This window comes from Grus americana, chromosome 18 (assembly GCF_028858705.1).
Source record: "Grus americana isolate bGruAme1 chromosome 18, bGruAme1.mat, whole genome shotgun sequence".
In the NCBI taxonomy this organism is placed as follows: Eukaryota; Metazoa; Chordata; class Aves; order Gruiformes; family Gruidae; genus Grus; species Grus americana.
Genome location: NC_072869.1, coordinates 8,124,891 through 8,137,852, shown reverse-complemented (window position 1 = coordinate 8,137,852; position 12,962 = coordinate 8,124,891). Strand labels below are relative to the sequence as shown.

Below are 12,962 nucleotides of genomic sequence, written 5' to 3'. Positions count from 1 at the left end.
TTTTTTTCCCCTCGTTTTCTCTGAATCAGGGCTCAAGAACCATAGAGATCATATGGGCAATACAGTCTGGGGAATGATAAAGAGATTTGGTTTTCTTTTTTCTTTTTTTTTTTAATAGATAATGATGGGTTTTTTAACATATGAACATTTTTGTACGCAAAATTATTTATTGATTTTCACTGTAACACCGAACTCCCGAAGGGACCTTCTGTGCCTTGTGACACAGAAATCAATCCAACTGCACGGCTGATGATCTCCCATGCCCCGAAGGGATGCTTGCGCTGCACCCTCCAGCCTGCTTTGAGGCTGTGAGCACAGCCCTGGCACCCAGGCACCCCAATGCACGTAGCAGTGGGACCCTGAGACAGGCTTCTGGGTGCCTGCAGCTCTCCAGGAACCACTGGATGATTGAGGGGGCTTTCAGGGCAGGACTCCTGGGCTGCAGGAGATAGAAATGGGCCCCTCTGCTGCACCCAGAGTCCAAGCAGAGCCTCAGAAAGCCTACGCGGCCAGGCTGGGAGAGCGCATGCCAAAACGGCACAGCTGAGCTTTGTCTGTACCCTGAGACATCGGGGTTTATTGTTCCAATAAAGAACACTGCAAAGGCGGCAGAAATCATCTTTTCCTACGGACATGTGTGCATCCGCCAAAGAAAAAACAATAATAAATGGAAATCATGATACTTGAAATTGAGTGATGCAATTTTCCACCCGATAGCCCAGACTGCCAGCCCGGGCTCACGTGTTTTGAACCACCTTTCCCCTCCAGACCTAGATCACCAAACCAGAAGGGACCGGTGCCTCTGGCTGGTCTGACACCAGCCTGCCTGCCAGCAGCCCTTTTGTGAGGCGGGTATAAGATGGGGTGAACCCCGATTTCCCTGTCCCGGGAGGACTGCACTGATCCAGCACCCCTGGGGTGGGTCGATCCTTCCCTTCCCCAGCCTGGAGCAGTGAGGCAGCTCTCCCAGCCCCGCTGACCAGCAAAGGCCTGGCTCTATTTTTTCCATTGATCTGGTAAAGATACAATCTCTCCCTTGAAATTTTACCTTTCATAAAACAAAAGCCTTATTAATTTTAACTGCAGGAGCCACAGATTAAGTCAGAAGAGAGACGCAAATGGTGCAGAGACGTCAGTCTTACGTACACCCCTACACATTGTTTTAGCCCTAACTGCTGAGCTCGGACGGGGGCAGAAAACACTGTTAATCACCTACTCTGTTCCTGGGGGGCAGACTGGGTTTTCCTCCTACGCACTCTTGCTGGTGCCTGGTCCCAGGTTCCCAGGGCTGGCCGCACCAAGCCAGGCAGGGCTGAGAGGAACTGCTCTTCTGTTCTGGACAGAGACCGCAAGGGCACTTCTGGAGCTAAATAAACTCACGATGGGTGCAAGGAGAACCCCACAACAGCCCAAGAAGCACCGATACAGGCAATAATCCCAAATCAACCACTCCAGGGTGGTGGGTCAGCAGGAACCACAACCCATCACATTAGGATACACCAAAATGTCCCGGGGACAGCACAAGTTCTGCAAGGGCCCCTTGCTAACCTGGGGCTTCTCCAGGCTGCAGGTGTGGGGACGGCAGGGTTTCCAACCACGGGCTGCGTTCTTCTGCTGCCCTCCAGCCACGTACATGCATCTTGGGAGAGGCAGCAGATAGGGAAGCGTTCAGCAATGAACACTATCTATATGCCCAAGAAAGGGGACAGAGGGAAAGCAAGTACACACAAGTCCAAAAAGCAAACAAATAAACCCCAAACTCTAAGAAAACCCCACTGTAAACGCGGGTCCTGCCGCATGCTCAAGGATTGCCTACCTAGAACGTATCAGCTCATGGTCAGTTAGCATGCAGAAGGATGATCTCCAAGGCTGATGGAGATGAGCCAAACGTCCCTGTGCAACTCCTCAGCGCAGCCAGTGTCCCAGGCGTGTCACCCAGCCCCAGGTGCCCCCCAGAGCAGGCATCCTAGTCCTAGTCACACAGAGCCAGGCACTTCCCTGGGACCCTGCGCTGGCAGGCGATGCAGCCGACCGATGCTGGCTCCTGCATCACCACCCCCTTCACTACGGACCCACAACATGCCTCCTCACAGCTCGGTTAAACAAGGGGACATCTCTCCCTGATGGAGAGTTTTATGGGAGGGGAAAACACCCCAAACGCAGAATACCTGAGTAAAGCGAAGGGGTCCTGCTGGACAAGAGCCACTTTGTCCTTTGTACACACATCCTCATGAGAGATCCCTGCAGAAAAGCACTGCTGTTAGCTCCATCTTCCACACCTGGAAGGAGGGAAACTGAGGCACGGGAGCTGGGTGAACAGAAAGCCCATGTCAGAGCAGAGAATGAGGCTGGGCCCCGAGGCCACCGGCTGCATCCTGCTGACTGGTCCTTGCATCGATTGTGGAGCAGAGATCAGATCCGCACTAGGGAATGGGGAACGGGGACAATGCTGTGCCTCAGGGTGACTTTAAATGGCAGCCGCTGCAAATAAAGAGCTACAGGGAAGCAAAGGGTGCCCTGGGGCTCTCACGTCTTGCTGGCTTTGGTATAAAAGCCACCTTGGCCTGCCAGGGAGCTGAGGACCTGCTGTGCTGCAGGGGTTTGGTGGGAGCACTGAACCCCAGCAATAAAGATCACTCATCCAGGGATGCCGGGGTGAGGACCCCAACCCTGGCTGAGCTCAAGGATCTGCAGATCCAGCCCCAGGACTTGAGTCACTCCATAAGTGCCAAAAAAAGTCCTGATCCAGACCCTGGCCTGAGGCACGTGGTGCCGGAGCCAGCAAGGGAGAGCGGCAAGAGGAGGAAGAGACAAAGAGCAGGAGATAGAAATCACTTATCAGAAAAAAGCAGGGAAGGCCATAGCCGAGGCCAGAACTGAGTCATCATCCCACCGCTACCAGGGTTTCGCATCCCCTCCTCCGCTTCTTAATCATCTGTTATTTGAGGGCGAGATTTGTTTTATTAGGGGGAAAAAAAAAAAAATAAGCCTTTTATCTGGGTGATTTGCTCTGAGGTGTGTCAGGGACAGGGGAGGAATCCAAGTTAATTATTACCTGTCAATGCAGTAGCTGGGAAGCGGATGCATTGAGAAGGTTGCAAGGCTGGGGATGAGGGACGGGTTTACAGCACCAGGCAAGGCGCAGCCTGTGAGCAGGACCAGCTCCGGGCTGTGCTGGGAGCCAGGGCAGGAGTTGGTGGTGGAGGAGCACATCCCAGGGACACAGGCAGTGCTCCAGCCTTGCTGACCCAGCAGCAAGGAGCAACTCAACACGGGCAGGAGGTCAAAGCAACCGAGCGAGCAAAAAAGCAGAGCCATGCTTCACGAGCGGAGCCAGCACATGCCCGCAGAGCCCATCCACTCCCGCAGCGAGGGAACGGAGCTGGGGCGGTGAGGCATGGCTCGCCCTTGCCCGCGTTGATGAGGCTGCTCTTTGCAGTCACCTGCAAAAGGTGCTCACTCACCAGCCCCGTGGGAGACGTCACCGGCGCGGTTATCGGCTGCGGAGAAGGAAGGGTGTGGGCTGGCCAGGGAGTCGCGAGGCGCATGGCGTTCCTCAGGCGGCCTTTGGGCAAACACGGCGGCTGGGCACAAATCTCCTTCCTCCCCGGGTCCTGTTTACAGATCCGCTTGGCCCGGCCTGGGTGTTATTACTGCTAAGTGCACAGATAACGCCATTAAATAAGCACACTGCTGATAGCAAAGGGGCAAACATCACTTCTAATGTTTAGCAGCTTTCTCTCAGCCTCTGAGTAAAGGCAGCTTCCCCAGGGCAGAGCAGGGTTGTGATTTATGCCATCAGTCCAGTTAGTTCAACTCATCCTCCCCCTTCCTGCCCTTCTCCTTCACGCTTGCTTACTTAATGACTTGCTTAAACTTGTGTCAATACATTCAAGTTAAACAGCTGCTCTTCTTCAACGGAAAGGCCAAACCGGGAGGATTAGCCAGTCTCCCAGGGCTTTACAACTCCTCTGGGTTCAATCTCAGCTCCAAAGCCAGGAGAGGTCAAGTCAGGCTAGGAAGGATGCCTCACCTTTGCAGCCCAGATGCACAATCCCATTGGCAAAACCAGTGGGGCACAGTCAGCCCCAGCATTTTACTTCAGGCCCATCTTTAGAGGAAAAACCTCTAGTTGGACTCAAACTTATTTACCCTGGGATATATTCAGACTCCTGGCCTCCATTTCCCAGTGCTACAGTTACCCCAATTTAGGGCCACGTGAACTGAAAAACCAGCCAGGTTTCTTAATGTCTCACATGTAAACTGCTGGCTTTTTTCAACAAAGAGGCCACCAAATCGCTCTTGGGAGATCCCAGTTCCCTACTAAGCTCTAGAATGGGGTGCAGAGAAGAGCCACGCACCCAAAGGAGAGCCCGATTGCACTCAGGGGATCCCGCAGCATCAAAGCGAGGAGCAAGGACATGGTCCTCTGAGCAGGCTGGAGATGATGATGCTTTGGGGAAAGGCAGAACAAATCCAGCCGTGGGTATTCATGAAAACCCACCCAGATCAAAGCATCCGGCCTCTCCCTCAGCAGTGCAAGAGTTTGGTCAGACATTAAACACGGCCGTTCTGCTGGCAGACATTAAATGCAATGGCTGCACTGGCGCACGCTGGGTGTTCTCGCCCGGCAGCAACGGGCCCCTTTCACTCTTGTTTTCCGTCCCTTTCGTCACATCCCCACACATGATAACCTGTGCTCCCCCACCCACTCCTACCCCTAATCAGCTTCTTGGGAAGTGTTCCGTGGCTCTGAACTCCCAACTCACACATTTGCCAGCTGCAAGAACCCCAGGGCTTGGGGGTTCATCCCGGGACACACGTACAACTCCTCTCTTTCGATGGAGAGGTCCATCCGCTCCTGATGGACCCTCTGGGCTCACCAGCTCAGCCAGGAATGCCAAATCCCCATTGCCAGCCACAAAACCAGGGGGATCAGCTCACCGCAGAGTCCCGAGACAGAAATCAGTTTGCCCTGCAGCAGGAAAGGGAACAGGGACAGCACAGCTTTGACCTAGAGCATCCCTGACCCCGCATGGCTGAGCCTGCGGGGTTTGCACACGAGGGTTCGGCTTTGAAGCCAGCATGAACAGGTTGTGGCTATCACCCCCAAAAGAAGCAACCTTTCTGCCAGAAGTGCATCAAATCGTTAGCATCCCTGCATCTAGGCTGGACTGTGAGATTTGCCTTTTGGGGTCAGTTTGGATATCTGTGCCCTGGATAAAGGCACAAAGCAATGGCCTGCTTGAGTAAAAAAAAATCTTAGGGTCTACCTAAAAACAAGGGAACGGGGAACTCAAGTGGATTTTAGCCAAAGCAGTGTGGCTAAGCACTCCCAGCACAAGCCTGTGCCAGGAGATTAGCTCTATACTCGCCTGAGCCATGGCACGAATTAGTCACCGCAGTTTGTGGTTTTACCAGTTGGCACATTCTGCGCCGAGGCCATTGACATGGGACAACCCAGCAGGTGTGTAAAGGAGCTGATCCCCATTGGCTGCCCTTGGCAGAGCCGAGAGCTTCTCACTGAGTAATTAATGTAATGACAATAATAGACCCAAAGTAAACAAGGTGGGGAAAAAAAAAAAAATCAATGAGCCGGGAGCAGAGGCTGCATTAGGCGGGAAGCAGTCCTGACGGCTTCTGCCTGCACCTCGGTCCACTGGAGAGACTCACATGCGTCCTTGGTGGCACTCCAGCAAGCGATTTTAACATCTGCTGTAAGTGGGGCTGTGTCGGCAGCTGCTCCCACTCGGCAGGCAGCAGGAGGCTGCAGGGAGGTAAGGGCTGGGGCTCGGCTGCTCTCGGCAGCACACGGCTACGGGACCAAGGGCTTGGGTCCCCAGCGGCAGCCGCGGCGTGCAGCCTCGTCTGGGCACTCGGGTACCTCCTTCTATCTGATCCTTCTGATTTTATGGCTTCTCCCCTCCTTCCCCTGACCCCAAAGAGGAGTAGTTATGGCACTAGGAGAGGGGAGGGTGTTTGCTCCTGTACTAAGTTAGGAGAGTTTGGGAGCCAAATGAGGAAGAGTTTAAGATCAGTCTCCACTAACAGCAGCGCACTGAATCCCCAAAGGGAGACGGAGCATCTCCGTGCGCATGCAGAAGAAGAGGAAAGCGCTGAAATTTCAACCCCTTCCAAGACAACTTCTCCCCCAACGCCCCAGGACAACTACATTTAATTCCCCCCACCCTCAAACACATCTCCGGGCTCTGCTTTCCTCCACCCACCCACCACCGCAGCCAGAGTCACTCTCCAGAGTGAAAGCACCTTTCCATATACCGAATCTCTAGGGAGGCTGATCTTCCCTGATTGCTGTACGCGAGCAAGGAGATTTCTCTCTCACGGGCAATACAGTCCTACCGAGATTCTTCCAAAAGCTGGATAGAAAAGCTCCCAGGCTCTGCATGTTTATCCGAACCAATCCCTCAAACTTCTCCATGCCAGTGTGCTCGTGGCTCTGTGCTTTTTCCTCTGTGCTACAAGTAGGGGGAAAAAAAAAAAAAAAAAAAAAAGAAAAGAAAACCAAGTGTTAACTCTGTCCCATTTCTCAGCCCTCCTGGGTGGGAGGCTGGATCTTTTCCCAGCAGCTTCAATCAAAACTTACAGACCCTCTTTTTATTCTTTTTTATTCTCTCCAGCTCTGCCGCAATTTCCACGACCACACAAGGACCGTGGTGTAACCCTCACAGCTCAAAAACACAAAGTTGGAGCCATCAATCAAAACCAAACAGTTCTGAATTTCAGAGCAGGTCTGAGCTTGCTCTGTAATTCCACCTAATCCTTACAGCAACAAAAGGAAAGGAGGAAACCTGAATCCAGGGTTGTATGCGGAGGAGGTGTGAAAGGTGAGGATGGGAACGATTTGGGCATCTCTGATCCCAGCAGCTCCAAGTACTGGTGGGGCAGGGCAGAGACATCAAGCGCCCATTTTAATGCAGGTGCCTGTGGACAGCTTTTGGCAGAAGAGCAAGGGAGGTCACCACACAAGTGGCTTTTACAGCAGAGCACACCTCTGCCTGCCCCCTGCCATCCTTTTTACTTTTAACCTCCCCTTTGTTCAACGTGGCAGGTGATCCCCAGGCAGACGAGCCATGTCGGGCAACAAAGTCTCAAGGCAAAAGCCCTGCCATCACTGCAAGAGCAGGTCAGCCTCAGCCCCACCAGGCACCTCCATGATCCACTATGAGAAGTTCTGGCTGTACCGTCACTGCTCTTCAGTGCAGCAGAGGGACAGGCAAGCCCAGAAAGCTGGGCAGCTCTTCTCAGGGCTGCTGGCCATGAACGTGGTGTTTCTGGGCAGCGCCTTCCTCAGCAGTATGATTTTCAACCACGTGGCCATCACGCTGGCAGACGTCTGGATCCTGCTCTCCATCCTCAAGGTCTTGTGCCTGTTCTGGATAACCTACTACCTGCTGGGCACCAGCCGACAGCCGCACGCAGTGCTGTACCGGGATTCCCACGCTGGACCAGTCTGGATTCGGGGTAAGTTCTGCTTTTATTTATCAACTCATGCCATTCCCCTTCTTCCCAGTGCTTGGAAGATAAAGAAATTCTTCCCTCACTACTAACAAAGCTAGCAGCCACAGGAGATGTAGTTAGGGCATTAGGAATCTCCCGGTGCCCTGCCAGCTTGTGGTGCGAGGCTGGGGAAGACATGGGCATGGTAGATGCCACAGAGAGGAATCAGAGCAGCTGGGGAAGTCTTGAACTTGGCTTCCCTTCAGCCTCCAACACAACCTCACTCTGCGGTCCCTTCCCAAAGCGCAACCCGGGCATCTCCCAGCAACTGAGCACGTGGGAGAGACACAGGGAAGGTTTTAGGCATGGCCCTTTTGCAAAGTAAGAGAACCACCACGTTTACCGTCCAAGGGCGTCAGCTGTCCTATGCCACCCTCGTCCTTGTTTAACATCACAGCAGCAGTCCTGTTTCCTGCCCCGTGAGTCACATCCCAGTGACATCCAGGCTTTCCTGGGAGATTTCCCATCAGTAGTTGTCCCACTTTGTGAAATGACACTTCTTCAAGCAGCCCTGCCTCTGGTCTACTATGGAGTTTCTAATTAGCGCATGGTCTTATTAACTAAGCACAGAGAATTAAAGAGAAGAAATATGCAAGGCACCTGAGTACCTTAAGCTGCAGAGAGGTGTCCAAAGCAAAAGGGAGAAACAATTAAAGGGTCCTAACTTCTGCAGACTGGTGCTGCCAAAAGCCTCAGCAGACCTGCGTTCATCTCAGGTTTTCTCTGCAAGGTAGAAACCGTCACTTGCCATTAGCTTACCTCTGTTAGTCCAGATTGGACAGAAAAGGCCAAAACCCCTGTTCCCACCTTGTATCCAAGCACAGGAAAATACGTTGCATTGTCTCAACGCCTTAAACCAGCCAAAGCAAGCAACCAGGTTCAGGAATCAGACTCCCCTTTGTCCCCTTCTCTCAAAATCATGAGACTTCCAAACGGGAAGGTTTCCAGCTCCACTCAAATCCAGGAGGCGCGAGGTCTTGAGTCCCCAGCCGGTCTCAGATGCTCCACAGACAGGTCTTTGTTTATTTACTGGTGCTTTTGCTGTTTGCCCAGGGTCAGTGCTGCTGTTCGGCAGTTTCAGCATCCTCCTGAATGTGTTTCAGATCGGCTACAGCACAATTCTCATCCAGTGCAAATCCAGGGTGGAAATTGTGTTCCCCAGCATTGAAATCCTTTTTATTTGCACCCAGGTACTGCACATTATCCTTCTGGAAGCTCGCTTTTTCTCTCTGTCCCCCCATTCCTGGGAGCCCAAGGGGTGGCGGGAAGTGGGGAGATTCGGGAAAGTGGGTGCACATGAGGCATTCTCATGAGCATGAAAGGCACTAAAGTATCACACGCCATTTCGAATACCACCCACCCACACTCCTGATGTGCCAGATTGAGACACAAAGATTTAGAAAGAATTCTCTCTAGCAATACCTGACATACTGTAAGATCCAGAGGAGTTTGTTTTGAAGCATCAAAATAGGGAGAAAGGAGAGGAAATCTGAGATTTTGCCAGAGATGACTTTGCACCAGCCTGAGTCCCGGCCCTTCTGCTAATGCATCCCCCCCAACAAAATCCTTTGTGCGCAAAAGTATCTCGCGCCATTTGCGACTTGTTACTCTGATACCAACCCTCCTCTTTCCAGACCCAAAGCCATATTTAAAAAGCAAACTAGTTCCCATCTCAGCAGCAAATACCCACATATATCCAAGACAGAGAGAAGCAGATCTCCCAGATCTGCATTAGGTGCAGACACACGCATGCTGCGCTCACCCAAGGATGCCAGCACATGCCTCAATGCTGAAACACAGGTACGCACGTGCCCCTGCACCACTTGCACAGAAGCAGGTTTGCTCCCGCTTGACACGTGCCTTCTTGCCTGCCTGTCCCTTTCCTGCGTGTGCGGCAGGCTGCCAGCTTTACCCTGCTCACGTCATTATCGTTATCAATTTGCAGGCTTTTTTTCTGTGGCATCACTCTAAGGACTGCATTCAAGTCCAGCACAACTTCACCAGGTACAAAAAGGGAAGAAACTGCCTTCTACTTCTCTAAAGAGACTCTTCCTCTCTCTCTGTGATCTCCCTTATTCCTGCTAGAACTGTCTTCATCTGATCTTACACTGACTCTCCATATTCTGTATCACACAAGAACCAATCTATGAGTTGATCAGACTCATCCTCCTTCCACGGATCTGGGCTCACCAGCTCCCTTCGGTTTTCACTTGTGCCTTGGACTGCTGCAGAAAGGGGGAAAACTGCCTGCTACTTCTCTAAAGAAACATACTGTAGAAGTGCCTTTCTCCTCTCCCAGGTGTGGGCTGATGCTGACCATAGCCACCAACCTCCTCCTCTGGCTCTTGGCCGTGACCAACGACACCATTCACATGGAGATTGAATCTCAGCTGCGTGAGGTGGAGCGGCGATTTGCAGGCAAGGCTCCTGTTCCCCATCCCTAGTTGGGTTAGGCTGACATAGATGACCTCTGGGGGGACAACAGTTCTTCAGTGATTCAGGTATCACAACCAGTTCTCCCAAATACTGCAACTTCACTATTACTGGAGGTTGTCTCGAGGAGATGGGCTGCAAGGGGAGGACATCTTCACGGGGAGGACCTCATGTGCAACCCTGGAACTGAGGGCTAGGAAAGGAAAAGCCCACTGTATATTAGCATTTTTGCTCACATTTACCTGTCAGCTGCAAGCAAAAGATTGCCAGACCAGAGAGACTCATGTAGTTGCTGTGCTTTTCTTTCTGAAGATACAGGGGGAGAAAAAAGGGGAAACTAATATTCCAAGGGTAGAGATAGAGGAGGCTTCACTGTGAAGGAAGGGGTGTGTCTCTCATCCAGCACCTATGGTGTTGGCCAGAAGGAGTACTTCATATTTGGGAAAAGACATTTGCTAAACCCTGTTATTCTGAATCCTCGCAGCCTTGAGGACTGAGTGGTAATCACTTAACTTCCTGCTGATCACTGTTTCTGAGATACAGAGAGACCGATGTTGTGCCTACACACAAGAAACTCCCAGAGATAGCCATGAAATCCAGCCATCTCCCTCTTAACGGTTGCCTTCCTCTTCTTGTGCTCCAGGCAACGAGACTACCTCATGCATATGCCCAAATACAACCATCTGCAAAGTCTTCCAGAAGGGCTACATCCTGCTCTACCCCTTCAACACTGAGTACTGCCTTGTCTGCTGCTCTGTGCTGTACGTCATGTGGAAGAACGTGGGGAGACGCATCAGCCACCATGTCCCTCACATCAAGCCCCAGTTCAAGCTCCACGGGGTGGTCCTTGGGCCGCTGTTGGGCACCATGACTGTAATCATCGGGATCTGTGTCTTCATGATGTACCAGATCCAGGCCACCGGCTCAGCCCCCAACCGCCAGGTCTTCGTGATGTATTATTCCTACTACATTGTGCTCCTGCCCCTGATGAGTGTGGTCGCAGTGATTGGGACAATCATCCACGCCTTGGAAAAAAAGGAGCTGGACACACTGAAGAACCCAACCCGCAGCCTGGATGTGATCCTCTTGATGGGGGCTGCCCTCGGCCAAATCGGCATGTCCTACTTCTCCATTGTTGCCATTGTGGCCACTGACCCCAGGGACCTGTTGAACAGTCTCATCCTGTCCTATTCTATCCTCCTCATCTTTCAGAACATCACCCAAAATGTCTTCATCATTGACGGGCTTCACCGGCAGCCCTTTGCAGCAGCAACGGAGGCCAGACACACAGGACATGCCGGGCAGCATGCAGCAGCTTCAGAGCTACCTGGTGAAGAGGAAACCACAACAAGCAGCAAAGAGGAGCACACACAGATGTCTCCTGACAAAGAGGGAGAAATGAAAGAAGAGCAGAATCATGAAGCCTATGTCCAGAGACAAGTGAGCATGCTGGAGCTGGGACAGGAGATCCGGAAAGCTTCTCTGTCCTATATCCATAGCTACTCTCACCTGAGCTGGAAGAGAAAAGCATTAAAGGAGATCTCGTTCTTCTTGGTTTTGTGTAACATCATAGTAAGTATTGGTCTCTCTCCTCCATCACAGCTTGGCTGAGCCGTGATGACCTGTGATAGAGCCGTGCTCTTCTTGTCTTTCTCTTGGGCTATTATTCCAGACAAGAAACTTTTGCCCACCAAGTTTCAACCTACTGGTAAAGCAAGTCAAGACCGTTTTTTCTGTTAATACCCCACTTCCATAATTATAAGGTCTCTCTTTTAACCTAAGAGACAAATATGGCTAGGTTTCCTGGGTGCAGGAAGGAAACAGCTAATAAATCCTTATGTGCCAAAATTTTAGCCTCTGAAAAAGTTATCAAACTCATTAAGGGTGTTTCATGAGATAGGTGGAGAAACATGAGGCACCAGCAGTGAGTCTTTGTAAACATGAGTCTCCAGGATTGAAACTCACCTAATAATGTACACTCTGCTCTGGGATCTTGAATCAACATATATCTTCACTGCAGCCTTAATCCAGTGAAAACAAATTGGCCAAGGAAACAGTGGGGCAGAATGAGGCCATGATTAGGTTCCCAGGAATTCAACAGGATTTGACTTCTAGCAAAGAGTCAGCAGCATAACTAGGGAATTTTTCTTCTTTTTCCTGGTACAGAGACTCCTCCAATACTCTTGAGATATTCCTACAACCACTTGAGCCAGTGCTGAGATTAGAGTGCAGGTAGGTGACAGTTTGTCATCCTCTGACTTCTGCTCTTCTCTCCTTACACCTCTTTAGCTGTGGGTCATGCCCACATTTGGGGCTCACCCTGTCTTCGAGAATGGACTGGAAAAGTCATTTTACGGCTACTCCACTTGGTTTGCGATCGTCAACTTTGGCCTCCCACTGGGTGTGTTCTACCGAATGCACTCCATCGGGGGACTCCTGGAGGTCTACATCACAGCCTGAACCAAGCTGACTCCCCACCCCAGAGCCTGGGGTGAAACAATGGTGCTGAACAATGATGCAGTAAGCAGCGGATGTGCACATGGAAGCTTTTAAGCTTTTCTTCCTCTGGCTTCTGCTTTGATTTCTCCTTGCACAACAACTCCATGAGTTTCAGAAGAAAAGGAAGTTGGTTTAAATTATCATTTTTTTCTCCACAGAGAACAGACTCAAAGTCCATAAACAAACTGTCTTACTGCTCTAAGGAAGCATGCATGCTGGTACTTTTCGGCAGTCTGCCAGTAGATGCTGTATGGTAGCAAGTGGGACTTTACCAGCTCCTATCGAAATCTTCCAGATAAAGGAATGCAAGAGCAGCCTTCAACAAAAGCAACAAAGATTGACCTACACTCCACAGAACTTCAAAAATCCACAGTCAAGGACCACCAGCCCCACCACTGCTCACCAACCCACAGCACAGAAGAGACTTGTCAGTACCAGCCACACGAGAAGCACATACAGCCGCAGTCATTCAGAAATGAACCAAATGTTCATTTCTTGTGTGTAATTTTCAA

General features: G+C 51.4%; 1 protein-coding gene across 1 annotated transcript; it reads left to right on the top strand.

Annotated features, from left to right (window-relative positions):
* Positions 1 to 7,091: 7,091 nt before the first annotated feature.
* Positions 7,092 to 12,411, top strand: OTOP3 (otopetrin 3). Its single transcript, XM_054846688.1, has 6 exons — positions 7,092 to 7,482; positions 8,572 to 8,708; positions 9,464 to 9,522; positions 9,818 to 9,936; positions 10,595 to 11,523; positions 12,241 to 12,411. Exons 1-6 carry the CDS (start codon positions 7,092 to 7,094, stop codon positions 12,409 to 12,411), a joined length of 1,806 nt encoding a protein of 601 aa, XP_054702663.1.
* Positions 12,412 to 12,962: the final 551 nt, after the last annotated feature.